The sequence below is a fragment of the Rhinichthys klamathensis genome, unplaced genomic scaffold (assembly GCF_029890125.1).
Source record: "Rhinichthys klamathensis goyatoka isolate OS25496 unplaced genomic scaffold, OSU_Roscu_1.1 h1tg000491l_1, whole genome shotgun sequence".
NCBI lineage: Eukaryota > Metazoa > Chordata > Actinopteri > Cypriniformes > Leuciscidae > Rhinichthys > Rhinichthys klamathensis.
Window position 1 is genome coordinate 820,281 of NW_026606977.1, and position 27,795 is coordinate 848,075.

The 27,795-nt window shown below is 37.5% G+C and overlaps 1 protein-coding gene and 2 long non-coding RNA genes across 4 annotated transcripts in view; 1 reads left to right on the top strand and 2 right to left on the bottom strand.

Annotated features, from left to right (window-relative positions):
* The first annotated feature begins 4,896 nt into the window (after nt 1-4,896).
* Nucleotides 4,897-27,795, top strand: part of abca1b (ATP-binding cassette, sub-family A (ABC1), member 1B) — a 40,640-nt gene continuing 17,741 nt past the window's right edge. The window contains exons 1-15 of one of the 2 annotated variants that reach the window (XM_056237657.1): nt 4,897-5,041; nt 9,364-9,471; nt 10,853-10,946; nt 13,423-13,564; nt 13,646-13,764; nt 17,800-17,921; nt 18,469-18,660; nt 20,610-20,699; nt 24,674-24,914; nt 25,371-25,510; nt 25,598-25,714; nt 25,843-26,037; nt 26,616-26,821; nt 26,921-27,097; nt 27,341-27,563. In XM_056237657.1, coding sequence (XP_056093632.1) covers nt 9,406-9,471; nt 10,853-10,946; nt 13,423-13,564; nt 13,646-13,764; nt 17,800-17,921; nt 18,469-18,660; nt 20,610-20,699; nt 24,674-24,914; nt 25,371-25,510; nt 25,598-25,714; nt 25,843-26,037; nt 26,616-26,821; nt 26,921-27,097; nt 27,341-27,563 — 2,124 coding nt within the window. In that variant the 5' untranslated portion in view covers nt 4,897-5,041; nt 9,364-9,405. Of the gene's footprint in view, nt 5,042-9,263; nt 9,472-10,852; nt 10,947-13,422; nt 13,565-13,645; nt 13,765-17,799; nt 17,922-18,468; nt 18,661-20,609; nt 20,700-24,673; nt 24,915-25,370; nt 25,511-25,597; nt 25,715-25,842; nt 26,038-26,615; nt 26,822-26,920; nt 27,098-27,340; nt 27,564-27,795 lie in introns of those variants that run through there. The other variant, XM_056237658.1, reaches the window with a different exon arrangement.
* LOC130072522 (uncharacterized) lies at nt 18,533-20,011 on the bottom strand. Its single transcript, XR_008804132.1, has 3 exons — nt 19,869-20,011; nt 19,609-19,774; nt 18,533-18,654 (listed from the first exon to the last, which is right to left on the bottom strand). It is a non-coding gene; the product is annotated as an uncharacterized LOC130072522 (long non-coding RNA).
* Nucleotides 20,029-27,082, bottom strand: LOC130072520 (uncharacterized). The gene is made up of 5 exons (XR_008804131.1): nt 26,991-27,082; nt 25,379-25,484; nt 22,444-22,550; nt 20,573-20,978; nt 20,029-20,076 (listed from the first exon to the last, which is right to left on the bottom strand). It is a non-coding gene; the product is annotated as an uncharacterized LOC130072520 (long non-coding RNA).

Sequence of the window (27,795 nt, forward strand, 5' to 3'; positions counted from 1 at the left end):
GAGCAAATATAATGAAAAACAAACTTTTAACAGTGCAGAATCTTACATATTTAATCATTTTTTATCATAAAGTTTTTAAAATGTGGGGAAAAAATAGCATGCATTGCGTTCTGTTTATTTCCAGATTTTCAAAAATGTTGGTGTGATCTGAGACTTTTGGACCCCCTGTATTGTATAACATGAAGTATATTGTAGATTATAAAATAATACAATTCAGAGTTTTCTTAAACCTCAGTTGTTGTTTTTTTAATTCATTATTTATTTTTTCGGGCTGTCAATGTCAGTATGTGAAGGTATTATTATCTCTCTCTACGTGCGTGGCACTGTAAACAAGGGTCATATAACCAAAATTATCTCTCACAGCTGGGTGGAACATTCAATTTGCTTTCCTACTTCATGTTTATGTGCAATCTTCAGCAGTTTTAGAGAATGCCTCAACTCATTTTTAGAAGAGATTTTGGTCTCATCTGTAGGAGGCTGTTATGCTTTGCTCTTATAAACAAAACAGGCCCATTACTCCTTAAACCATGTGGCCTGAACTTTCCCCTTAAATGTGATAAAACAGCATTGACGTGTCTGTCACACACTTCCTTAGTCAGCAGGTTTGCACAGTTTTGCTTTTTTATCAGTCCATTCTCAGCTTAGGTGTTATTGTTGTTCCACAAGAGCCTTTAACCTATTTCTGACAAAGAGTAATGTGATATTTGTGTTTCTAGTATTCCAGCTCTGTGCATCAATCCATGTTTCTTTTTCTAGAAAGCATAAGTCCCGCTCTTTATGGACGTGAAACCGTGCAAGAGCTCGTCGAATGTGGCAGGTATTTCCCCGCAGGACATGAATGACCCACTTCATGTGTCCTGTTCAGGGGTTGATAAAAAAAAATAAAAAAAAACTGCATGCCAACCTCTCGATAGCAACTTACAGGATACTTTCATAATGTCTTCAGAATCTGTATGATTTATCAGGTGCAATAATGATTTTAAAAATGTATGCATTTGTTTTATAATGGATATGGCATAGGTGTGTTTACCCAAAAATCTGATTTCAATTACTCAAATGCCCACTGAAAAAATAGTGTTGCATTTACATACTTTGAAAAAATTGTCACTTAGCAATTGCTAGTAAACTTCACATATATATATATATATATATATATATATATATATATATATATATATATATATATATATATATATATATATATATATATATATATATATATAAAATGGTAAACTCCATTTATATATATAATTAGATTGTGTAGAACATGTGTTGCCTGAGTTTTTGAAAATGTATTCCATTATTTCATCACCCTTTTCCACTAAAAATGTCAGAAATATTCCACAGCTTCCCGTAGCAGAGGAGCTGACATCGGTGTGTGTTGTACGTGCCAACAGTTGTACTACAGCAGATGCAATACAGTACATGAAGCGGTAATATCAGCTGACCCTTCCTCCAGATAGTGAGATCACACACAGGTTACTTAAAGGGATAGTTCACCCTAAAATGAAAATTACATCATCATTTACTCAACCTGGTGTTGTTCTAATGCCGTCAGCCCTTCTTTCTTTTATAGACCACAAAAGGAGTTTTTTTGTTTTTTTTAAATGTCCCGCTCGTGCTCGTCAATAGTGACCAGCATCAAGCTTTAAAAAAAAAAGCAAAATATCACAGAATGATAGCTCAAACAGTTGAGCGTTGGTGCTTGCAACGCCAAGGTCATGGGTTCGATTCCCAGGAAAAGCAAGAACTAATAAGAATTTAAATGCGTACCTTGAAATGCAATGTAAGTCGCTTTGGATAAAAGCGTCTGCGAAAATGCATAAATGTATATTCCAAGTGTTCTGGCTTTACTGAGTTTGTTTTGAATTCAAATTTTGAATGTATTGTTTAACTAAATTCTTCACCTTGGCCGTTGGTCTTCTGTGTAGGCTACGGCTGGACGACGTGCCGCAGTTCAGTCCGTCTCGCCCAGATAAAGCACACAAGTTGTGAAAAGCAAGATGAACAAAAATGTGACATGAAATACAACTCGTGTCCCAGAAACCAACATAGTGTCGGGGCAGATCCGGCCCACTTCTGGTACGCATGGAATCTACATGTACCAGATATGGCCCGACACTGCTGCTCTCTCGGGTACCTTCTTCTCTGAGGTGAATATACCCATTGTGTTCGTCGGTACAAGAAGTTATCGCGTTCACATCTGTCAACTGTCAGCCTGCCCTGACTGTCATCGGACAAACTGAGTTCCGGACTGGTGATACCGGTATTTAACTCAGTGAAGAAAGTACACTGATAATGTTTTTGGGATTTCAAGGCGTTGTATTCCATGCCACAGCTTGTGTGCTCTTTTTGGCCGAGATGGAGCTGTGGGGCTAATGAGTCTCACGAACGGGCATCGCCTAGCCGTGCACAGAAGACCAACGGCCAAGGTCAAGAATTTTGTTAAATAGTGCATTAAATTTCGGTTTGTTTTCCTCTAAACCCTATCATACACCCCCAGAACACTTGGGATATACAGCACATCTCAAATGGGATCATTCAGTGATACTCTTGCGTCTTTTTTAAAACACTTGATGGTAGTCACTACTCACCATTATATGGACGAGAGAAAGCGCTACATTTATTACTATGATTTTTTTTAACGATATCAACAGAGGGTTGTCATGTATAACTTCAATATAGTTTGTTTTGTTCTGCCACTATCATGAAATTGTAAAATACCGCCCATTAAGATATCATTAATAGGTTAATTTGGATAATGAGCTCTGCAGTATTTTGGGGAATTAAGATGACAGTGTTTGTGTTTCTCACAATGCTAGAATACGGGATCTGGCTTGAGAACAAGGCCATGGTTTCCCAGAATTTCACAATATTGGTTGCATCTGTATTGCAACACCCTGACAAACACCAAACACACACAAATGAAATCTTTCTTGGCATATGCCATGGCACAATATTGTTGCTCAGTTTGTACCTGAAGAGCTGAGATTACTTAAATGGTCCATGGAAGAAAAGAAAATTCCGGATGAGGATTAAAGGATTAAGAACATAAACTCAATAATAATAAGACAGTGTCAAATAGGTCAATTATACATCTTATTCTGGTCTAGTCTGACGTCATTTATTATACAGTTTTATTTACATTCTTGTAATGAGAGAATAAAATAGCTAAGATAATAGATAGGAGAGCATAGAAATTGAGAAGACATGTCCTCCCAAATTTACTCACGTGAAAAAGAAAGTACACCCTTTTGAATTATGAAAAAATAATTTGGTCTTTAGCAGGTCTTAAAATTTGGTAAAAAACAACCTCAGATGAACAACAGCACATGACATATTACACTGTGTCATTGTTTATTTAACAAAAACTAGGCCATAATGGAGAAGCCATGTGTAAAAACTAAGTACACCCTATGATTGAATTGCTTTTAGAACCACCTTTAGCAGCAATAACTTGAAGTAATCATTTTCCATATGACTTTATCAGTCTCTCACACTCTCTTAAGGTCCTGCCACAGCATTTCAATCGAGTTGTGGTCTGGACTTTGACTGGGCCACTGAAACACCTTGGTGTTTTTTTCTTTTTCAGCCATTCTTTTGTAGATTTGCTGGAATGCTTGGGATCATTGTCCTGTTGCATAACCCAATTTTGGCCAAGATTTATCTGTCAGACAGATGGCTTCACATTTGACTCTAGAATACTTTAGTATACAACGGAGTTCATGGTCGACTCAAAGACTGCGAGGTCCTGTGGCTGCAAAACAAGCCCAAATCATCACCCCTCCACCACAGTGCTTCACAGTTGGTATGAGGGGTTCGTGCTGATATGCTGTGTTTGGTTTTCGCCGAACGTCAAATCATGGCCCAAACATCTCCACATTAGTCTCGTCTGTCCAAAGGACATTGTTCCAGAAGTCTTGAGGTTTGTTCAGATGCAACTTTGCAAACCTAAGCTGTGCTGCCATGTTCTTTTGAGAGAGATTAGGCTTTCTCCTGGCAACCCTTCCAATCAAGCCATCATTTTTCAGTCTTTTTCTAATTGTACTGTCATAAACTTAAACATTTAACATGCTAACGGAGGTCTGTAGAGTCTGGGGTGTAGCTCTTGGTTTTTTTTTACCGTTTCTCTGAGCATTGCAGGGTCTGACCTTAGGGTGAATTTGCTGGGACGTCCACTCCTGGGAAGATTGGCAACTGTCTTGAATGTTTTGAACTTGTGAATAATCTTCCTCACTGTAAAAAAAAAATAGACTTCAAATTGTTTGGAAATGACCATATAACCCTTCCCAGATTGATGGCAGCAACAATTGCTTCTCTAAGATCATGGTGTCTTTCCTCCTTGGCATTGTTAAGACACACATGAATGATCCTGACCAGCAAACAGCCAAAACTTCTGCTTTTAGAGGTGATCACACTCGCTGATGATCAATTCATCAAAGACATTTCTCACAACAAAACTCTCCTGGTTTCCGACTCATTCAAACCAGCGCCTGCTGTCTGCTGCCACAGCAACCTGTGTATTATCACACACACACACTTTACATAGAGTATCACATCCCAGCATCAAATCGCACTGAAGTAAAAAGGGAAAGGGAATGAGCCAATTGTTCTGCCTGCATTCAAGACCCTGAGACTGCATATAAATATATACATACTTTCCCATCATCTGTATTTTAAATAATAAATAGTTCAAATTGAATTCTGTTATTAATGGGTATTAAAAAGCAAACAAAATGTCATAGTTTCCCAAAAGGCACGTTTCCCTCTGCATTGTTTTCATAGCATTCATTCGTCAGCAGATGTTAGCAGTTAAGAGCTGTTTTGGGCTCTTCTTGTAGATCAGACCCAGTTAAATGTGCAGTACAGTGGATGACCGACAGTAACCCCGGCGCTCAGAGCGGATGCGCTATAAAACCACTTCAAAATCTTCTGATGCTTCTTCGCACGAGCACCACCGGCGTCACCAGAGTGAATCAATATACATCTGATTCATAGGGATTACAGCGAATGTCCATCAAACATATTCAGCTGTGCCTGGGTAAGATACATTTATGCTTCGTTTTCTTTAACATCGTTTATGTTTTTTTAAAGAATGAACGCAAACGCAACGTTTTAGATGGCGTATTATTGAAAACAATATAAATAGTAGGCTAAGCGCTATAACAACAATAGTTTAGAATTTATGAAGAGAGAGAGAGAGTAAAAGTTGTCAAAAGAAATGGTTGAATGAAAGTTCAGTCTACTGGTATAAGTTTTTTTTTTCTCCCATCGAAGTAATGCCTCAAATGAATTTATGCGACACGCACTTGATATTTAACTGCATGACACATTCAGAAACAAAATCTGACGTTGTTTAAAAAAAAAAAAACTAAAATAGGCTAACAGAAAACAGCAAAAGTGACAACCTGTGGTTCTTTATCAGTGGACAGAAAGATCAGGATTGCTATTTGAGAACAGAAACATTAGAACAGTGAACCAGACAGACAAAGGTGCATGGTCCTACCTTCGGATAATTTGTTTTCTCGTTTTTGTCTTCAAAACGGTAAGACGAATACACCGTTAATTTATCACATAGTCTATTCGACCCTTCTCATGAACACTAAACTCTATAAGAGAAATATTATTTTCTTATGTGTATTCAATCAATGCCACTGTTTATACATGATGAATTTGGTTAATCTTACACGAGTTATAGATTTCCTTATGACAACAGAAGTGATTCCCAGGTAGGGAATCCCATCTCGTGTAGGGTTTGTCCATATTTTTATTCTTGTTTTCACCACACTTTGTTCTATTTTCCCAAATGGAAAAACAATAAATCCAAAATATGTGGGCAGGAATGAAACGCCCCTTTACACTGATTGGTCAACCAAACATCAAATTCCCGCAACAGAATAGTCATCCACATGCGAGTCCTTTAAATATATTTACTTAATGTTTAGCCTAACACCCCTGGCTGTATGTTTTCTATGTAATATTGTTCTGACTGTACATTGACTTTATTTGTTTGAAGTTTGATTAAAACATTTAAAAAAAAAAAATAGTCATCCGCTGCCACAGTTATTCTTAAAGCGTTTATTGCATCTAATCTCTTTCTCATCAACCAGACTAATGGCTTGACACAAACCCTTGGGGGGAAGAGCCTAGACAAGACTTCCTTCTGCGTAGACATAGTATGCCAGAGAAATGCACTATTATAGGTGTTTATATCGGAACATCTGCTCCCACATTACCCATTAGTCTACTTATTTGACACACCGCCTGTTTTATTTAGCTGGCCAGCTCTCAAAATCCGTGTGTCAAAGCTTCACGATGCACTGGACAGCATGGAGCAAATGCATTTACATTAGTATCTTCTAAGTGTCAATGCTGCAGTCACAACTTTTTTTTTAGGCAATACACAGAGTTTGTTTCATTGATATTGAGTATTAATTGATGTCACTCAAAATGGTGTTTTATTTTCTCTGTCAGCTAAACTTCCAAAGCAAAGTCACTGACCCGTTGTGTCACTCACTGACTCACAGCATAGCCGAACAGAGTGGTGTTTCATTCCTGAATGAATCCGAGACTCGATTGAGCGAGTAATTCAATGGCTAAGTTTAAAGGTGCACTATGCAGGAATTCCGTTTTTGTCAAACAGCGCCCCCTAGAGTCGCTGTGGAGTACTTGTACTGTCGTGAATAGCACTCACTCACGCAGAGATGGCTCGCACTCACGGCCGGATCCCCTCCCCCTGTACACCGGTACCTGTTCAGTAGGATGGAAGCTTTAACGAGTTGAAATAAGGTATGGCCCCTTTAAGAGCTGCGCGCGCCCTGTTTAACTGTCGGCAGTCTGTATTGTATGTGCGCCTCGAACACCACATGTATACGGCGCCGGGTTATTTCAGTTTGATGCTTATTTTATCAGAATTTTATCAGATCTTTTTTGCCGTAAAGCAATTCGTTACATCGCGAGACCTGATATCACGCGACACTTCCTGATGCTGCGGCCGGCGGCTCGCCGGCTCAAAGTTGCAAGTGTGTTTTATCCGCTCACATGCGATAGGGGGGTGCGAAACGACCACCATTCAACCCGAAAAGAGTAATATAACCATTCCAATGACTCCTGCTGTTCGGTTGAGGTAAAAAACCTGCATAGTTCACCTTTAAGTCCAGTTTTCCTCGCTAACGTTCACGCCGTTGTACGTCATTGCTTACGTTGCACCAGTGCCCACTACTGGCGGAAACCTTGCAATGTGGTTTAAATGGAACGCCTTAAGCCCTTGATCACTTGAAATCCGCAAAGGAGCTGATTTATTATTTACAGTTTTTTAACCCAAATCGAAGGCTCCTTTAAATGTGGCCTCCAAATGCGTCCTTTGTTTCCCGTAATGAAGGATACAACAGATGTTTCATCCGCGGCCTTGCCCACCCCAGAATTCATTGCGCACCAGTCACAAGAGGTTTTTTTGAGAGAAATCGCCACACTTTTAAACGCAAGTATTAGGTTTCAACTTAGAAATAACATAAAATAAACCTTTAAATCGGTTCAAATGTTGATTTATATATTACTAAGTTGTGATTATATATAGTTTACTCTTTATTATACAGAAATGGACCGTGGTGAACATATGTGAAATTTTTTTTAGACAGTTGAATATAACTTTAAAAAAAATCTAGTACAAATGTCATCAACGGCATCCGTCACAGTTGCTTGGCGACAAGAACAGTCCTCTGTAGGCTAGACCGTCCCATTTAATAACGCTCAGTCCGACCTTCGTGGCTTTCGAAGGATGCAGCCTCTGAACTGGGACGCAGCTATTGAGTACACTAACACTTGCGTTTTGCATCAGTAGTAAAATTGTGGGTAGCGATTTCTCAGATGCCTCTCATAAAACTCCTTACAAGAGATGAAAATACATATAAATGTGTCAATTGTTGTATAGAGCTATAAAATTAATGTGGATAGCAGGTCAGATCATTTGATCTCAATGAAAATCTGATGGGAAATGTCTGATTGAGTCATTTTTCTAAAGTAAAAGTGTCCAATATATCTCATTGCTGCGTAGGAGAAAGAAGTGAGCTATTATAGATATATTTTATTTCTTTAGGGTGACGATTAACCCTATAAAGCCTACTGTACTTAGCAAGCGAAAGGCCTTTTAGTACAATTCAAAAAATGTCCTCCTTCAGGTCATGCTACACGTGTCTTTTTACTGTGAAATCTTTACTGATTTTTATAAAGTAAACAAACTTATATTGTTAGTAATATTTCAAGATGAACACTGACTAGACTGAAGCAACTTAGATTTACTTGATTATCCATATGCCATGTTAAAATGTGAGTATCAAATATGATACATCAGGCTTTTGAGGCTTTTATTACATTATGCAACCCCCCCCCCCGCCCCCCCCCCCCCTCCCCCTCCCTAACAATAAAAACTACAGAGCTTTGATCATAAAACTAAGCATTTACAATATCACCTTACTAAGACATATTATTTGGAGACATAGATAGAGTGACAACTGATATTTATATGCATTTAAGTAGTCTGCTATTACTCTTACAAAGATCTCATTGATTTACATTACAAGTTATCAGAATTTCATCTTACTTTTTGACTTGATTAATATCAGCAACTGCATCAAATTGCATATTTTTGCTCAGTTTGAGCCTCTGAATAAAACTAAGGTGTTTTTCCATCTTGAGTCTGATGAGCTCCATATTCTCACTACTATATGAGCCAACCAGCCTGATGTATCAAATATGATACTCAACAAAAACACGCATGCTTCCCCCCCCCCCCCCCCCCCCTGAATATTATTTCATATTTCAGGCTTTACAGGGTTACATTTTGTTTCCCTCCTATCCCATCTGACACAAACCTGATAATTTCTGTTTGGGGATAGCTGATTAAATCACAGAAAGGATACAGAGAGGGAAAACAATGTGAGCATTAGAAGATCACTCAAGAATGTCTGGACCCTTTTCGCATTTGAATAGAATCATTAGCATAGAGCAAGGCCACCGATTCTCTCCTTGACTTCCAGCAAATCTGTGCATTTTAAATGAAACTCTTTGATCAAACATGGCCATTAGGAATAAAGCTACCTACCCCAGAGACCCTAATGGCCTGTAAAATTCCTTGCTTGATGATACCTCTGACGCTACAAGGTCCACCACTTCAAGGAATTATGGGAAAAAGAAAATGCTAGCCTTCCCTAACGGGTCATGAGAGGAGAGATGAAAAGGGAAGACGTGAGCGAGAAGCAGAGAGTCAGATAGGAGGGCTGCACTTTGTCCTGGACTTTTGAGCTGCTCTGTTGTTCGCTGCTGGATGTGTTTTTCACTCTGCGCTCCTCCGGTGTGTCGTTGCAGTTGAGAGCTGAGCGCTGAGAGTGAAGAGGGACCCGAGTGAAGATGTCTGTCTGCACTCAGCTGGGTCTGCTGCTCTGGAAGAACTTCACCTATAGAAGGAGACAAACGGTGAGGACAACAGATTTATTTTGTATATATCTTTCTGGTTTTCTCGTTGTTTTTCCATCTGCTTCCACTAACAAGAATAGCATTTATTCAAATGCTAATGTCATTTTGTGTTACGCATGTTACCCATTATGTTTAGGAATATAGCTTACTAAAAAAAGTCAAATGTGTAACAGTTATGATTCATTTAACATCATGTTGCTATTAGAGATCAAAATTGTCACTGGAGATTTTTTAGTCACTTTAGATTTAATTTTATAAGCTCTTAATTTCTGGAAAGTTATATAATCTGAAGACGTTTATATAGCCCATACCAACCCACATTCAGTTATTTTAACGTCATTTCCATACAGAATGCTGCCGCATAAATATTCTCAGGCCAATGCAAATTCAAACCACTTTTATGTGACTCTCCTAAAGATGTAGAGTTTAAATCTCAATCTCCTTAAAATAGGATATTTTACTCTTTAAACCATTACAAAACATGATGTGTTCTGTATAGAACCTTTTAGGCCGGGGATCACATCATGAGATCATTTTATGGATTTCATTTTAATGAATTAATTTTGTTTTAATAGCCTAGATTTTTTGTTTTAATTAAATTGTATTAATTAAACCGCTTGCAAACATACTCTATCTCTAGTTAAAATTGAAATAACCCTTTAAACATGAAAGTATTATGCAATCATTTAAGACATTTCCTCTTCTATAGAAACCTTTTGACATAAAGCATTCTTGAAAATTGAGTCAAGAACCCTAGGGTTATTTCCTAAGAGTGTGGCTGTACCATACTATGGTATTTTGATATATAACATGGCACTGAAATTTGTGTTTTTACAAGGTACTTCCAAGAATATGGTAATGAAATTCCAAATAAAAATATTTAAACACAAGATTACCATGGTACATGTCTTAAAACATGGTTGGCATAGTATGTCCAAAAACACTTTTTAGATCTAAAGACTTGCATGAAAATACAGTGCTTAATTTACTTTTCTACAGTTGAATGGTTTAAAATAGTAGAATACTACTGATACAGAATTTTTTATAGAGTGTATTGTTTAAAATAAATAAGCATTACCCACAAAAGTGCTAAATGGAGAAAGAGTGGTCAGATGGCTTTCATTCCCTATTGGGTCGATGCAGACATGCCATGTAGTTCTATATCTGGAGGGTCTGATCGATTCCTTGTCATGTATTAATAATAAATGTTGTTAATAAAAACTTGCCCTTGATGACATTACTCACCAGAAGCCCCTTCTTTAGACATTGGAGACTGAGAGCTTTTTGTTCCTTGAGAGCTCTATAAGTCATGTTTGGTCTCTAATGTCTGCACTTCAGAAAACGCTGACTGTTTTTGTCCTCATGTGTTTGACTTGTGCAGCTCCAGCTTCTGACGGAGATTGTGTGGCCTCTCTTTATTTTCTTCATCCTGATCTCCGTGAGGTTGAATTACCCGCCTTACGAACAACATGAATGTAAGTATACTCCACAGTTGTGGACTTTTTAGCCTTTGAAAAGAGAGAAAAGCATTTTTAGAAGTGATGCGGTTGTGCTGTGTCCACACAATGCAACATGTATCTTGTTTTGCAACATTAAATTCCCAACTTGGCATTGGAAAACTAAATGGCTTCCACGTGTTTCGCGGAAAACAACTTTTGCACTTCAACACGTGCATATTAATTGCATTGCGTAACCTAAATACATGGTGTACGCAGGGGTGATAATGCACGTTTTGTTCAATTGCACGATTCTTTATGGTGCATTATTATCAGATGTGTCAAGCTCCCAGGGTGTTTATGAGTTCTCGCTGATAACTAGAGGAATTGGTCTTCTGTCAGTCACAGATGATGTGTAGAAAGATAAGGAGCATGCTGGGATTTAACATTTTAGAGAACATTTAAACATGGAGCTGTTATTTAATAGTACAGTCAGTGACATTGATGTCCGCATTTATTTGCTGGTTTGTTCAGTGTATCCTTACATCTTGTTTAATAGCACCTGAGCTTTTATTGTGCCTGATTGTCTTTCTAAACTCATTGGCAAAATTGTATATATAAGGAATGTCAAAATGACATAAGAAATGCTACTCATTCCAGGGGCGTAAACTACTCATAAATTCAAAACACAATGCCTGACTATTAGCCTTTGAAAAGACATACTGCATTAAATGTAGTATCTTAATGGATACGATTTTGTGAGATTGTGAACTTTCTGTTCTTCTTTGTGGAACTGTGAGCCTTGGTCATGGGATCTAGTTGACGTTCAAATGTGTCTGTGTGCTACCGCTTTGGTTTAAACAGGATATAGGACGTACTGAGCAGAATTTCACTTCTCTTAAAGTTTGGATTTGTGTGATAATGGAAGAGTACATTTGTCATATGCGAGTACAGGCATGTTGCAACCTCTCTTGCTGAAGTGATTGAATGAACATAGAACAATGTCCATCATGTTGGTAATGATCAATTTAAGGACTTCAAAAACCAGCAATATTAATTAAGTCCCTTAAGCTGTAAAAACACAAATTATGTGAATGAATGAATCCCAAGAAATATTTCACCTCAAAAAAAAAAACAAAAAAAAAAAAACATTTTATTTTGAAATAAATTGATTATAAAAAAAATTCTAATATTTTTGAAACCATAAAGATTTATTTTTGTATTGTGTTATGACAACTAAGCACATTCTGTAAAAATACTGTAATGCATGATATTTTAAATTCAGCGTAAATTAAAAGACGTACAACAAATACTGCCAGGATATATAAAAATGTCATTTATTATCATATATAATTATAATATATACAAGTTACATTTTTATATATCCTGGCAGTATATATTGTACATCTTTTAATTTATGTTGAATTTAAAATAAAAATGTTTACATTATTACAGGTTTGTATGTACATTATTACAGCATTTTGACAGAATATGCTTAATTGTATAACAAAATACAAAAATAAATCTTTGTGGTTTATATATATATATATATATATATATATATATTGCAATAATGAAAATTCTGTCTTTTATGAGAACTGGGGAAAATGTGCTTGATTATTGTGGGGATTTTTTTTTTTTTTATGTTCCTACAAATATGCTTCATATTCTTAAGTTACAAAATAGCCTATAACTTCTTAATTTTAACTTTAGTTTAGTTTTATGCTGGTTTTATTAGACCCATATATGCTTTTCATCAGATTCACCCTGTTATAAATGATTTAAAATTAAATAAATATATGGAATTGAACAAATATCCCCTGAATTGATTACTTCATGCTTAAAGTATTATCTTATCTTTGCTGTGCTCAGCAATGGAGCAGCTGGCAGTCTTAAGGTTGACTGATAGCAGACCTATACATTTGACTCATTATAGAAATAACAGTGAGCCTCTGGAGTGTGTGTGTGTGTGTGTTGGTGGGGGGGGGGCATAGGTCACATATACTGCTTTGGTAATCACTTGATAAGGTCCCCTCATAGAGTACGCTTCTTCCAGGGATGGAGAGTCAGATTTTTGCTGATGTTTTTAGGTCTGTTGGAAGATAAGGAAGTCTAAGGGTGCACGTCCATTATATGTGCTGTATATGGGCATGGGGATAAGGCCGCGCTGGGAGCTAGAAATAAACAAAATCTCACGGCACATCATGTCCATGCCATTGGATGTCAATCTGATAGCTTATCATTCACTATCTAAAAGCACCCCGTTATCATGATCAGTCGTCGTACATGAAGTAGATGAGCTTTTGAAGTCAAATGATGCATTATCTGGGGGGGAAATTATTTGACAAGAAATATATTTGTTCTGACATCATCACTCTATGCCATTGTGTTGATTATGCTGGTTTTATTGTGTACACTTTCTTCTCTTCTGTTCTCCTAGAAGGCCTTAATGTGGAAACTCTTTTCAATCCTCTTCAATAAGGTAGTTCATTTCGTCTCCCTTTATTTGTTACAGGTCACTTTCCCAACAAAGCCATGCCCTCAGCAGGCACCCTGCCATGGATCCAGGGCATTGTATGCAATGCCAACAATCCGTGCTTCCGACACCCAACCCCTGGGGAATCTCCGGGAGTCGTTGGGAACTTCAATGATTCCATGTAAGTTGTTGCCTACAGCTGAAGATTTTGTAATATAAGACACTGAGTGCAATTTGGTAATAATTCTGCTTTCTTTATTAGAATCTCACGCCTGTTTTCTGATGCCAAGAAGATCTTATTGTACAGTCAAAATGACAAGAGCTTAGATGGATTTAAGGAGCTTATCAGTGCAGTAAAAGTCATGCAAAATAACACAGCTGGTGAGTACACAACAGTGGCCTAGAATAAAAACATTTCACATTTTCTTAAAGAAATAGCTCACCTGAAAATCATACCAAACTTCAAATGCCTGAGCTGTTCTTTTGCATAAAGTGATTACATACAGCGACCAATCTCTTAAAAGGACAAAAAAGACATCATAGTTCGGTAACACTTTACTTGAAGGGGTGTGCATAAGACTAACATGACACCTTCATAATCATGACATGACACATGTTATGAATATGAAGGAAGTTTTATGCATGTTTGTGACAACTGTCATTAAGTGTCATTCACTCAATTATGACATTTTTAATGCAAATATGACATTGTTTGAGATGTCGTTGTTATGACACCTTGACATAAACCAATACATCATAACCTGTCAGTGTCTTTGTCATGACGACTTGACATTACTAAGACAACACAACCTGTCATAAACATGACATAGCAGATTAATTATCAAACTTAAGAATCCACTTGGCTTTATTGGTTAACATTACATTAAACTGTCAGGTGGTTGGTTTTGACATTGGCTGTCATGAAGCCATTATAACTGTTTAATGACAAATTCAATTTGTACCACTGTTGAGGTCACGAAAAATATTCATGACGCAGTTATAATGGCCTTATGACAGCCAATGTCAAAACCAACCACATGACAGTTTAACTTAATTTAATGTCAAGTTGTCATGACAAAGACACTGACAGGTTATGATGTTATGGTTTATGTCAAGGTGTCATAACAAAGACATCTTAAACAATGTCATATTTGCATTCAAAATGTCATTATTGAGCGAAAGACACTTAATGACAGTTGTCATAAACATGCATAAACCCTACTTCATATTCATGACATATGTCATGTCATGGTTATGAAGGTGTCATGTCAGTCTTATGTACACCCCTTCAAGTAAAGTGTTACCCATAGTTCAATAAAAGTGATCCATATGTACTCCAAGTCTTCTAAAGCCATATTTACATTTATGCATTTGGCAGACACTTTTATCCAAAGCGACTTGCATTGCATTTTCTTCCATCAGTTCTTGCTTTCCCTGGAAAATCGAACCCATAACCTTGACATTGCTAGAGCCATGGTCTACTGATTGAGTTATATGACAACATATTCATTTATATTCAAACTTCGAAAATCAGTTAAGAGACCCACAAGAACCAACGGCATTCAGTATCATTAGCATCATAAACTTAACGTTTTTATATATCAAGTATCAAGTATGCAAATGACCAAATGAAATGCATGCACTACAGCGTGAAGATGTTTTCAAAAACGCCCATAGCAAATACTTCTCCTAACATGAAGTGACTCATTCTAATTATCAGTAAATCCTTGTAAACATACAAGTAAAAGGTTGATGGCCATCATTCTTTGAGGATTTGTTGGAATAGTGAATTTTTTCCACTGGGAGAGGAGAAGGTGTGTGGGCTTGAATGAAGGATCAAGCCTTTCATACAAGCCATGGCAAGTCGGTCTGAGGGCTAGTGTGGGTGTAAAATATGCACACACATCCCAGAATCCAATCCTCTAGCATTACCTTCTCTATTCAATTCACTTAGCGTGTGCTGGGTAAGCAGCGTGAACTGTCTCTTCCTGTTCACAGACTCTTCTCACGCTAAGTGAGCTTTAATCGCATTTCTCTGCCTAATGGAGGAAAGGTTGTACAGACGCCATCACAGAACGTCTGGAGTAACAATTTACAGAGCGCATTTAACATGTAATGTACAATTACATTTTTAGATCTGTGACGGTTGGTGAAATTGGTAGATGACTTTTAATTGCTCTCTCCAGAGCTATACAGACAGAGAATAAAATAAAACCAAAATTTTGTTAAAAAGTAACCATAATACACCTTCCTGTTTTCCCAAAGTAGAAGAGTCTTAAAGAAAAAGAGGCACGTCAGCCCACCTGTTCAAATTAAAGTTTCATTATTGTGTCTCAGGCTGTCATGCCTGACAATAGGAATGCTTTGAACTCGCCATCCAGTCATTGTGAGGCTTATCGCGGCATCCGCATGCTGCGATCTCATTCATTTCTGTCTTTATTCTCCTCTTTTGATTTCAACTAATGACAATAGACATGAAAGAGTTGAGTTCATTGGGTTTAGGTTATAGTTAAAGCTTAAACTCATTCACACCTAGATCATTTAATGCTGGATTCACAAAGAGCTTTAAAAAGCTGCTTTACAATTAGCCACATAATGGGTTATAATGTTCATTAAAAACATTCAGGCTTAAAAAATGACGCCAATCATTGAAATGGCCAAATTAATAATGTAATGGTGTTCTATTTGGATATTGGATATTATTTGGATATTGAGGGTTTAGTTGAGCGTATGACTTCGTATTCACCTACCTGTCCTGATAGCACTTAAACGGTTTGCGCACTTCCTGCAAAAACAAAACAAAAAAACTTAGTTGTTTTTGCAAAAAATGTATACTTTTATTTAGAAAGGATGCATTCAATTGTTAAAAAAGAGACAGTAAAGATGTTCATAATGTTACAAAAGATCTCTATTTCAAATAAATGCTGTTCATTTGAACTTTCTATTCATCAAATAATCCTGAAAAAAATATATAATTAATGACTTTAAAAAAAATTAAGCAGCAAAAAAAAATCAACTGATAATAAAATAAGAAATGTTTCTCGATCAGCAGATAATTTCTGAAGGATCATTTGACACTGAAGACTGGAGTAATGATGCTGAAAATTCAACTGCATTACAGAAATAAGTTATATTTACATCTATTAAAATAAAAAACAGAGGCTCACTGTTATTTTAAGTTGTAATAATAGTTCACAATATTACCGTTTTTTTTTTTTTATCAAATAAACGCAGCATTGGTGAGACTTCTTTCAAAAACAGAAAAAAAGGTCTTACCAACCTGAACATTTGAATGGTAGTGTGAATTTCATACATAAATTACAACTGTCTAAGAATTGGATTAAGGGTTTTGGAAAGCCCTGCATTACATAAACCAAGTATCCTGATTTCAACATGTAATTTATCCCGATTTCACCTCGTTTAGACTCTTTAAGACTTTCTCATTTTGAGCTTGCCTATACCTGTCCTATCTAAAAAGGCCTTACAGATGTAATCAGCCATGACTTTACAGAAGGTCCGTTCACATGTCTTTTCAGACCCCATTGCGCTCCCCTATTTCTACCCCCTTAACCCTCTTTTCAAAAGACTGATTAGTGTGGAAGCGAATGAATGGTTTAGGAATCTGCCACCTCCTGGGGGTTTCGCCCCTCCCTTGCAATGGACACACTTCCAGCCTTTGTTTCCATGAACAGCACAGAAGGAAGACATGGAGACAGTTGGGCTGCTCTGGGCGAGGGTTCTCGCAGATAGTTGTTAGCTAGGTGTGAATGACTAAACTTTACCCAAACACATTAGGTATGGCTTTATGCGAATGGATTGGAGGAGTCTACCGTTTGCGATCCCCAAATGTACAGACTTGAAGTGTTTCCATCAAGAATAGGGCTTTGTTTGGGACTCATCACTTCCATCAGATAATGTAAAAACGTACTTTTTGTGTGGGCCACTTCATCCCCTTTTGTAGATTCCAGAACATTTAGGCAACTAGACTCCCCGTGTGTTGTTTGTGGAATCACGCGATGAATCAGTCAACGTTTCTTTCCACGCCCATGTGAACTGCACTTGCTGGCCTGCTCCGACATGTACTTGAACTTTGAAAGAGGAATGAAATTTAAGGAGAGCACATGAGTGTGTTGTTAAGACTCTCAAAGGCTCGACACCTGAAGGAACAGCGCTAAGTTTCAGCAAGTGAGCGCATGTACTCAGAACAAAAGTTTGAGGTTTTTTTAAGAATGTGATGTAAATTGATGGAAAGTGGGGTGCGTTTCCAAAATAATTAATCCTAAAATAGAAGGGCGGATCTGCTCAAATTGAAAATCTGGTCAAATTGCTGAAAAACCTATAACTACAGCCATTGTATGTTGGTTTTGTAAAGCATTCCTTAACATACACACACTAAAGTGGCATATTTGTCCTTAGGTTTCAAGCTGAAGGACTTCCTGCGTGAAAACGAGACCCTCTCAACGTTCCTCCGGCAAAATGCCTCCTTTCCCCAGAATTATGTGAAGAATATTCTGGAAGCTGATGTGAATCTTGAAAAGGTGAGCATCGAAAAGCATTATTTTGAAGGGGGGGGAAAAACAATGGTGACCATAAGATGACCCAATATCACCCATTTCTTCCATGCTCAAGCTAAAACAAAGACCCGAACGTCACATCTGCTGTACAGTAATTACAGTGCATACAGTATGTAGGGGCATGGTCATTGTTTCTAGGTCCATTTTGATAGTTTACACCACACATGCTGCTAAACTGCCCCTGGGAATCAGTTAAAGAGAGGAAACCAGCATGCATCTCAATTTTTTTTGTAAATCAACAGCTGTTAGCGGTGTGACATGCCCTCAGGGCATTAAACAATCTACAGTCCTCATAAATGACCATAGGCAGCCTAGTTTTACCCTAATGTACCCTCAGAATGTGTATTCAAGGCATCTAGTCTAAGTATAATGTCCCTCACCTGATAATAAACTCATAGGTCATATGAACAGTTCTGTCCCGTCGATCTCCAAACCCCCTCACGGATCACATGAGCACCTTCTTATCTGCCCTCAACCTTACCGGTTATCACCGATGCTCTTCGTGTTTTAGGTGCTGATCAAAGGTTTTGGCGTCCATCTGAGAGATATGTGCAGCTCCACCACACTTGAGGACTTTGTGACCATCCCAGACAAAGGGGTGGCGAGATTCACCCAGGACATCATCTGCAGGTCTCCAAAAAGCTGGCTAGACCAGGCCGAGAGACACTTCAAGTCCAACCTGGATTTTCTCAAACCTCTTAGGGTAAGAAACATACAGTGAATCAAAATGAACTGATTTGATTTGTGTTTTTTGTTTTTGTTTTTTTTAATCATGGCATTATCCTAAAATATTCAATGGAAGAACTTTGATATAACCATGGTATTCTCTGAAGTACTTTATTACATTTCTATGGAATATGAAATATGGTAATCAAACAGTACCATTGTAAATATTACAATTATCATATTCTAATAAAAACCTATTGGTAAAACTTTAAAATGAACAATACTTCTACAGCACTTGTTAATGTTTTTGTTAATGTTTTGTTAATGTTTTTTTAATGTTGTTAATTTTTATTTTAAAAATAAAAGTTGTATCTGTCAACATTAGTTAATGTACTGTTATCTAACATTAACAAAGATAAATAAATGCTGTAAAAAATATATATTCCCTGGGTAAATATATATATATATATATATATATATATATATATATATATATATATATATATATTTTGTTGGTTAATGTTAGCTAATGCATTAATTATAATGTTAACGAATGGGACATTATTGTAGTGTTGCAGAATAATAAAACTCCACACAAAAATCAAAAGAAAACCATGAAAACATTCACATTTTATTATTTCAGTGCAATTAATTAGTTAATGTATTTACTTAAATATTACAATTCTGTTTATGTATTTTTTTTTTGGTGGGGGGGGGGGGGGGGGGGTCAAAAATATGAAAATAATATTGTTTTACAGTTGTGACAATCATCTGAAAGCTCTGAATGCTTTTTGATTTTGAATTATCAACAATATGTCACAGTGCAAAAAAGGTCCTAAAACAGACTACATTGTCTTTATGCAAAATATTATCACTCTACCATCTGACACCATCTCTAAACCATGTTAATGTTTGAGGGGTGTCCAGATGGTGTTGCTTTATTGTTAGCAAAGGGTGTAAATTAAACTGTTGCTTAATAAGGTACCCCCACCGTGTGTCTTAGGGTGACAGAGGTCATCATCTTATCTTCCAAACCGGGGGAATAGTGTCCTCTCCTCCTCCACTGCTGTTGATAGTGGTGTTAAAAACAAAACCAGGCGACTTTATCATTGGCGTGCATTGTGTCAAGACACAAACAACTCAACAGTCAGCTAAAAGAGAGAAAGGGGAAAAGATTGAAAGAGTTAGCGGGTTATGAAGAGCGTGGGAGGATGCATGTCGCTGCCTGTTGCCCTACACACCTACCTTAATATAGAGCCTGAAGCCACGGCTGGAAGTTACAACACGTAATGACAGCTTCAGTTTCTCTGTTCTGCTTCTTTCTAAGATTTCAAAAAAATGTCAAGATGTCGGGTTGACTCATAGATCACGCCGGTCAATGAAAGATGATTTTGACTCAACGTTCTTGGGATTGTGGAAAACCAGATTAATGGGTCATGTTAGTTTGATTTCGCTGGTTGTTGGCATATAGAACGCATGGAATTAATGTGATCATGCGTAATATTTATGGTTCTTTGATCATTTTCAGTCATGCAAATTAGATGCCTCAAGAATGAGTCAGCACTAACATGAGCGACTAGATTTGATTTAACACCCATATAAACTGATTGACACTGATTGAGTTCAGTTACAGTATTGTCTGACTTTTTTCTTCAGGTTTATGTATATTATAATATTGTATTAATATTTGCATAGTTGTCTAATGTAAAGCTAATGTAAATATAGCGCAAGAACACAGTTACAAAATAAATATATGTATATATTTTTTTTTTTACTTTTAACTATGTAAATATATATGTATTTTAGACATTCCATTTGATTTATTTTAACTTTATGCGATCAAAGTCTAAAAATGAACATATATATATATATAAAAATGTAAATTTTACATTAGATTATATATATATATATATATATACACACTATTATTTTTCAATAACTGTATTAACTTATTACAATAATATTTTTTTCTCTTCCTTATACCAGTCTGACATAAGGACTAATGCCACTGATGTCCGGCAAGTTTCCAAAGCCACCGACAAACTTCTGGAGAGCCTGGGATCACTGGCTGTGGAGGTAGATCTCATATTATTTATTAAGCATTAAAGCTTATGAGTTCATCACTACAGGCAAGGTAAACCAATCCTGAGCTGTTCTGTGAACTGTCCATCAACTGCAAATGAGAGTTGTTTATCATAATTCAAACAAACCTAACCCAGTAAGGCTCTCAACCGTCCCATGAGAGTGAAAGTGACATTTAATGGCGAGGACAACTGCTGGGCCTGTGACGCAGGAGTAAAGGTGTCACATTGGGCCTGCATGTGTCGATGAGTTCGGTAGTGTCTCGTTCGCCAGCTGTAGTGGTGCACAGTGGGACGAAGAGAAAGTTGTTTCAGCTCCCAGCTGGACAGATATACAACCAAGCACAGCTGAACAAGCATCCAGAGAGAGAGAGTCACACAATCTACTCAGCAGTCAGTATCTAAAGACTGCAATAAAGACGTTTGCTTTACACAGAGAGATGGGCGTTCATGACCTGTTTGCCCATACAAAAGCCTCTCTGTTCTCTGCTTAACTGAAAGGGAAACCTTTGGCTACAAATCTCACTGAATGGAACATTAAACTCAAGCCATTGCTCTAATCTGGCTCACCCTCATGTTTGAGACGGATGGTGAATTCCAGTTACCTTTTACTGTGTTGGTATGAGACTGGATGAATGCTGATTAAAGTGCAAAAACAATACATTAGGCATATGCAAACCTTGAAAGTTTTCCACATTATAATTAATTTGTTTCAAATGATATATATTGATTTAAAATATTTTTTTTGCTGTTGCAGTGCAGTTATTTAGGAGTTTTCTCTGTACACCTTTGTTTTAGAAGGGACATGAGGGGACATTATCCCTCCCTCCCTCCCTCTGTGAGAGTGTTTTTGCGGTAGGACATCTGTTGCACTCTCCGCCCTCCATTCTCTTGGCACTTTTACACTAAAATAGCAGCAAGTGACTTGCATGCTTGCTGAGTCAGATCCGTAAGGGTCACGTGGTTTCAACAAGCAAAGCTTTATGCCGTGCACCACACCTGGTTTAAAATGAATGACCAGGAGACACAATTCTCTACTCAGTGGAACTATCCTACTGTTTACTGCATATTATTCAATATATACTGCCTACAATTTTTTATTAAATGTACGCATTATGTGCACAGTATACAGGCTATATACTACAGAAATAGTAAGTGTAGTGTGCTTATCCGAACATAGAAAAATCACTAATGAGATTTCTTTAATGTCTCAGTTGCTTCTCTTAGACAGCAATGAGATTAAATGGGGACACTGGAGACTTTTTCGTAAGTCTTATACCGGTAATAAAAATGAAAGTTTCCTCTTAGGTTTGCTTGAACGTGAAATATCTTGACCAGTACAGAATAACATTTCTCTTCTTGTCAGCCACCCTCCAAAAGCAAACCTCCCAGTTTAGACATGCATTTGTGTTAGATTTCTATGTTATGTTGGACAATCCTTTGTGTCTTGAAAAAGCAGAACCAGCTTTTCATGGGAGGGTTTATTTGTCTAATGCTAGTTGTGTTCAATTTGACAGGCCCTTGGGGCATCTGCTCTCTGGATTCAGGATTCTTGGTTAAACATACAAACAGGAGTTAGACAATGACGGTAGCTGTTAAGGATTTTGCAAACATGGCCTGCACTGGCGTAAATAATGAAACACTAACATTATTCCTTGTAATGCTTGTCAAATTTCTCTTCGATGTACTGTTAAAGGGATAGTTCTCCCAAAATGAAAATTCTTTTATTATTTACTCACGCTCATGTTGTTCCAAACCCGTATAACTTCCTTCGAGGAAACACAAAAGCAGTCGCTCTTTTAGGCTCTTTTCAATTACAATGACTAGAAACTGGAGCTTTCGCTCTCTAAAAAGGACACAAAAAACGCATTGAACTGCATGATAGTAGTTCAAACGACTTGTGCACTATGTTCCAAGGATTTCATGGGTTTGTGAACTAATCACTCTTTTGAATTGAATATTTTCAGTAATTATTTGATTCAAATCACAAAAAATGATGTCTGAATGATAAATTCATGAATCGGATTGAACCGATTCTCCAGTGTCAGTCTCAGTGATCTGGTCGCAACCATTTACATACACCAATTGATTAAATTGCTATCATATGGCTTCAGTTGGATATAGTGTTGAATTAACTACTTTTATAGTGCTTTTGATGCTTGAAACTGCATAGGATAGAGTGACTAGTCATTCTTCAACATGAATCCATTTGTTCTTAAAGTCCGCCTGTTTCAATCATTTTATCCCTTAAAACTAATATTTGATCAGCAAAATGACATTCCTAGAAAAAAAATATTCATGCCTTAAAATATCTTGAATGTAACTCTACACCCTTGCCTCATTTAGTATACGCGGTTCATTGAATATGCAAATTAGCCCCGCCTCCACTCACTCACACCAGCTCAGAGATCCGCTCGTTGACGTGATTGGTTACAAGGTAGTTTGTGACGTCAGAAACACCAGCGAATTCAAGCCGCGTTTTTGACACTGTCTTTGGTTCACTGCAGTTTTAAGGAGAAAATACTCAGAAATGGTGCTGACTTATGACTTTGCACATGGTTTGTCTTAAAGCTGCAGTCCGTATCTTTTCCTCTTTGTCGCCATCTCTCTGTTCGAAATCTGTAACTGCAGTGATTCGCGGAATTATCATCTTTACGTGGGTTGTAAATCGGCATGAAACAGCGCGGATGAACACAGTGCTTTGAGGCGAGTGCTGCTGTCAGTCACCGCGCTGTGTGGATACTGTCATACAGAATCACAGATTCACTTTTTGAAAGTTTGACCAACATAAGAATTTTCATAAGAAAATGTCTTCTGAACAAGTAAGTAAAATCCATTTTTGTTCTGACCAACTAATGGGGAAAAAGCATTCGACATGATAAGCTTCGTTAGATTTAATCAACACGATTTACAGCAACCGTGCAAATTATAGCCTACTTTGTTCTCAAATTGTTCATGTTAACAACATCAGGATTGCATGACTAATGTTAAATTTAATGTGTTTTATGGTTACCTGTGTAGTTCAGAATTCATATTCTCCATAATAGCAAAACGAGAAAGGCACAACAAAGGAAACTCCATACTGTGTGAATTAAGAAAACGTACTGTTACACGATTGAACTATTGAAATGTCTTACTTGTTCAGCAGAAAAAAGCCGTCTCTTCTTCCGTTTTGAACCCCTTCAAAACACGGAGTTCACGCACTTTTCAAAAGCCCCGCCGATGTTTAAATCCTTGTGTTCGCATGAGACGGTTTCTTTCTCTTTCTCTAGCCACCTTAGATCCGAAGTACGAAGTCTTTTGGGTTTTATAACTGCTGAATCTCCAGTTGACACTGATGATTGTTGTTTGGATCTTTCTGGATGCCATAAGTTTAATCATGTAAAGTGCTGCGAGAAAAGCCTATACATCTAAACACCTCGTCACGCGCAGTATAGCCGGCTAGCCGAAACTCCTTCTTTATGTGTACAGATGTGACGTAATGACGCAAAGACATGCTCGAATTTCCAGCGGAAACCCACCAGTACCACTGGAATTAAAATCATTATTACAAGCTAACAGTTTTGAAACTAGCTATGGCAAGCAGATAGTTTTGACCACTGGCAGAATAAGTTTTTTTTAATATAATTATTTTGGATTATTTTTAACTTAAAAAAGTTACGGACTGGAGCTTTAAAGCATATTAAAAACAGCACATAGACATATAAACAATATTAAAACCTTGATTTATACCCGAGGGAGACTTTAAATAAAACCGTATGGGTTAGGAACAACATGAGGGTAATAGAATGATGACAGAATTTTTCAATTTTGGGTCAACTAATTGATTAAAAACACACCAACTTAATATAGAAAACGACAAGCCTGTTTAACAAACTAATGAAAACCACTAAGTAAATTTGTTGTGTGATTACAAATCAATCAGACTTCTTGACTCGGTTAAAATTGTAACATTCATCATTCTTTCAGCTGGCCAGTATGAGGAGCTGGAGTGACCTGCGAAATGAGATCCTGTTTCTGACCGAAAACGCTACCGGCTCTCCGAGTCTGATGTACAAGGCTGTGTCCCGTATTGTGTGTGGACACCCGGAAGGAGGCGGCCTCAAGATTAAATCCCTCAACTGGTACGAGGACAGCAATTTCCAGGCGCTGTTCGGCAGCCACAACGACAGTGATGACGAACCGGTTTCAGTCTACGACAATACCACCAGTACGTCAAACCTACGACTGTTTCTTTTTTAGTATTATTAATATAATATTATAGTAATCATTAATACTTTGGATTAGCTTTTATATTTTCATTTGAATGATAGTTTTAGTGATTTTGTTGTGTCGTTGTTATTATGTTTATATTTAGCTTTTTTTTTATTTCTAGCGATTTCAGTACTATTTTTTTGGCTACTAATGTTTGTTTAAGTTTATGTTTTTCATCTAATATTTAGATTCTGCTTTATTTAAGTATTATTTCAATGAACAAAAACTATTTTATATAGTTTTAGTGAACAATAACAACCCTGACCTACAACAGCAATTAACATGCTTTTTCATAAACAGCATGCACTGCATTGGAAATAACGTACTAGCAGTATACAATATGATAGAGAGTATGCAGTAAACGGATGCTAAATTGTCCTTTAATGCATATTCTCATGCATTGTGTTTCTAGCTCCATACTGTAACAACTTGATGAGGAACATGGAAGCCAGTCCCATCTCTCGGATGATCTGGAGGGCATTGAAACCTCTTCTGATGGGAAAGATCCTCTATACACCACATAGCCCTGCAACCCAGAAGATCATTCATGAGGTAACCATATTGAAAAAAAAAAAACACGTGCATGATGCATGCATGAATCCGCAGTGCAATTGAAGCAACTTCCTTATTCTCTCCCAGGTCAATAAGACATTTCAGGAGCTCGGAATTCTACGAGATTTAGGAGGAATGTGGGAAGAAGCCAGACCGAAGTTTTGGAACTTCATGGAGAACAGTGAAGAAATGGATCTGATGCGGGTATGTTATGTCTTACTCTCATTACTGCCCCTATGTGGCTGGTGGTTGCGGTGCAGGACTAGAACTAGTCAATATTACTGATATCGAAGCTAACGTCAACGTCCATCTTTTTGTTCTTCCAAACACAGACGCTTCTTCGAAACAACGCCACTGCTAGTTTCTTTAGTGCCCAGTTGGCTGGGACTCAGTGGAACGTGGAGGATGTTATCAGCTTCTTGTATAAGCACTCCGAGGACACGCGTCCCCATGGGACGGCATTTACGTGGCGGGATGTCTTCAATGAGACGGACCAGGCCATTATGAGCATATCCCGTTTCATGGAGGTCAGAACAGCTCTCTTTCATACTACCTTTTCCTTTCTTTTCTCCTCCCACACACATCCTTTCTATCTCATAATCCATCTGTCTCCCACATACATACTTTCAGATTAAACACGTCAACAACCTATCATCAGTTAAATAGTACACGCATGTATCAACCAGCTGGATTTCGAGTTTTTTGGGAGAAAGGCACATGCGAAACGTGCTTGGATGACCTGTTGCATGAATTTTGTGGGTTTTTGGGGTTTTAATGTCTATTTCAGCAATCTGACTTCTGTTAGTTTGACAAAGGGAGATTTGAAAGATAAAAAGGAAGTGAAAATCAACTTTGTTTTAGGCTAAAGACATTGTTCCCTAGCCATCGCCATTTTTAATGGGTCAAAAGTTCCCTTTTACAGTAATACAACAACAAGCCAAAGATTATTACAGGTCAAATAGATTATTTTAGATCAGTTATGTAAGTTATTGATTAAACCGCATACCACAGCATGTTTACAGTCTAATATGGTCAAATAAAATCAATTGACTATCACTAGACAGAGAAAGTCACGTTGTGACTAAATGATGGTGTTTTTTTACAGTGTGTAAACCTGGATAAACTTGAACCTGTGAGCACAGAGGAGAAACTGGTGAATGAGTCCATGAGTCTCCTGGATAACAGAAAGTTCTGGGCAGGAATTGTGTTCCTGGACGTACAGCACAACACCTTGGAACTTCCACCACACGTCAATTACAAGATCCGCATGGATATCGACAACGTGGAACGCACAAACAAGATTAAAGATGGGTAGGTTTGCTTTTCTCAGTTGTCCAGTGATGGAAATTTCCATTTTATTGAGTTTGCCTGCTATGAAATCAGATGCTTATTGTGTTTTTTTGTTGGCAGGTATTGGGATCCTGGTCCCAGGGCTGATCCTTTTGAGGATATGCGGTATATTTGGGGAGGATTTTCTTACCTTCAGGATGTAGTTGAACACAGCATCATCAGAGCAGTTACTGGGACCAAAGAGAAGACTGGTGTTTATATCCAGCAGATGCCTTATCCATGTTATGTAGATGATATGTAAGTATTCCACTGCACCGGACATAAACCTAGATGAATTACAGAGATGACAAAATGATCAAGGATCATCTTTAAACTACTTCCCCTGCAGAAAAAAATGGCATAATAATACATTTTATAATGTGCTTTTCTAAAACCCAAAGCGCTAGTCTGGCATGCTTGTCCTGACTCCTTTTTGCTTGTCTTTCAGTATGTTATATAACAGCAGGAACAATTATTGTAAATTCTTCTCATTTCTCATAGTTTCCTTCGCATTATGAGCCGCTCCATGCCTCTCTTCATGACTCTGGCCTGGATGTATTCGGTGGCCATCATCATTAAAGGCGTCGTCTACGAGAAAGAGGCCCGACTCAAAGAGACCATGAGGATTATGGGACTAGACAACGGAATCCTGTGGTTCAGCTGGTTTATTAGCAGCCTCATCCCTCTTCTCGTCAGTGCAGGCCTGCTGGTTCTTCTACTCAAGGTACTAAAAAGACATCAGCAGATCTTATTTCCTTTTTGAGAAGCATACTTTTCCCCTACAAAAAAAACGGTAACACTTAACTTTAAGGGGTGTACATAAGACTGACATGACACCTTCATAACCATGACATGACATATGTCATGAATATGAAGTAGGGTTTATGCATGTTTATGACAACTGTCATTAAGTGTCTTTTGCTCAATAATGACATTTTGAATGCAAATATGACATT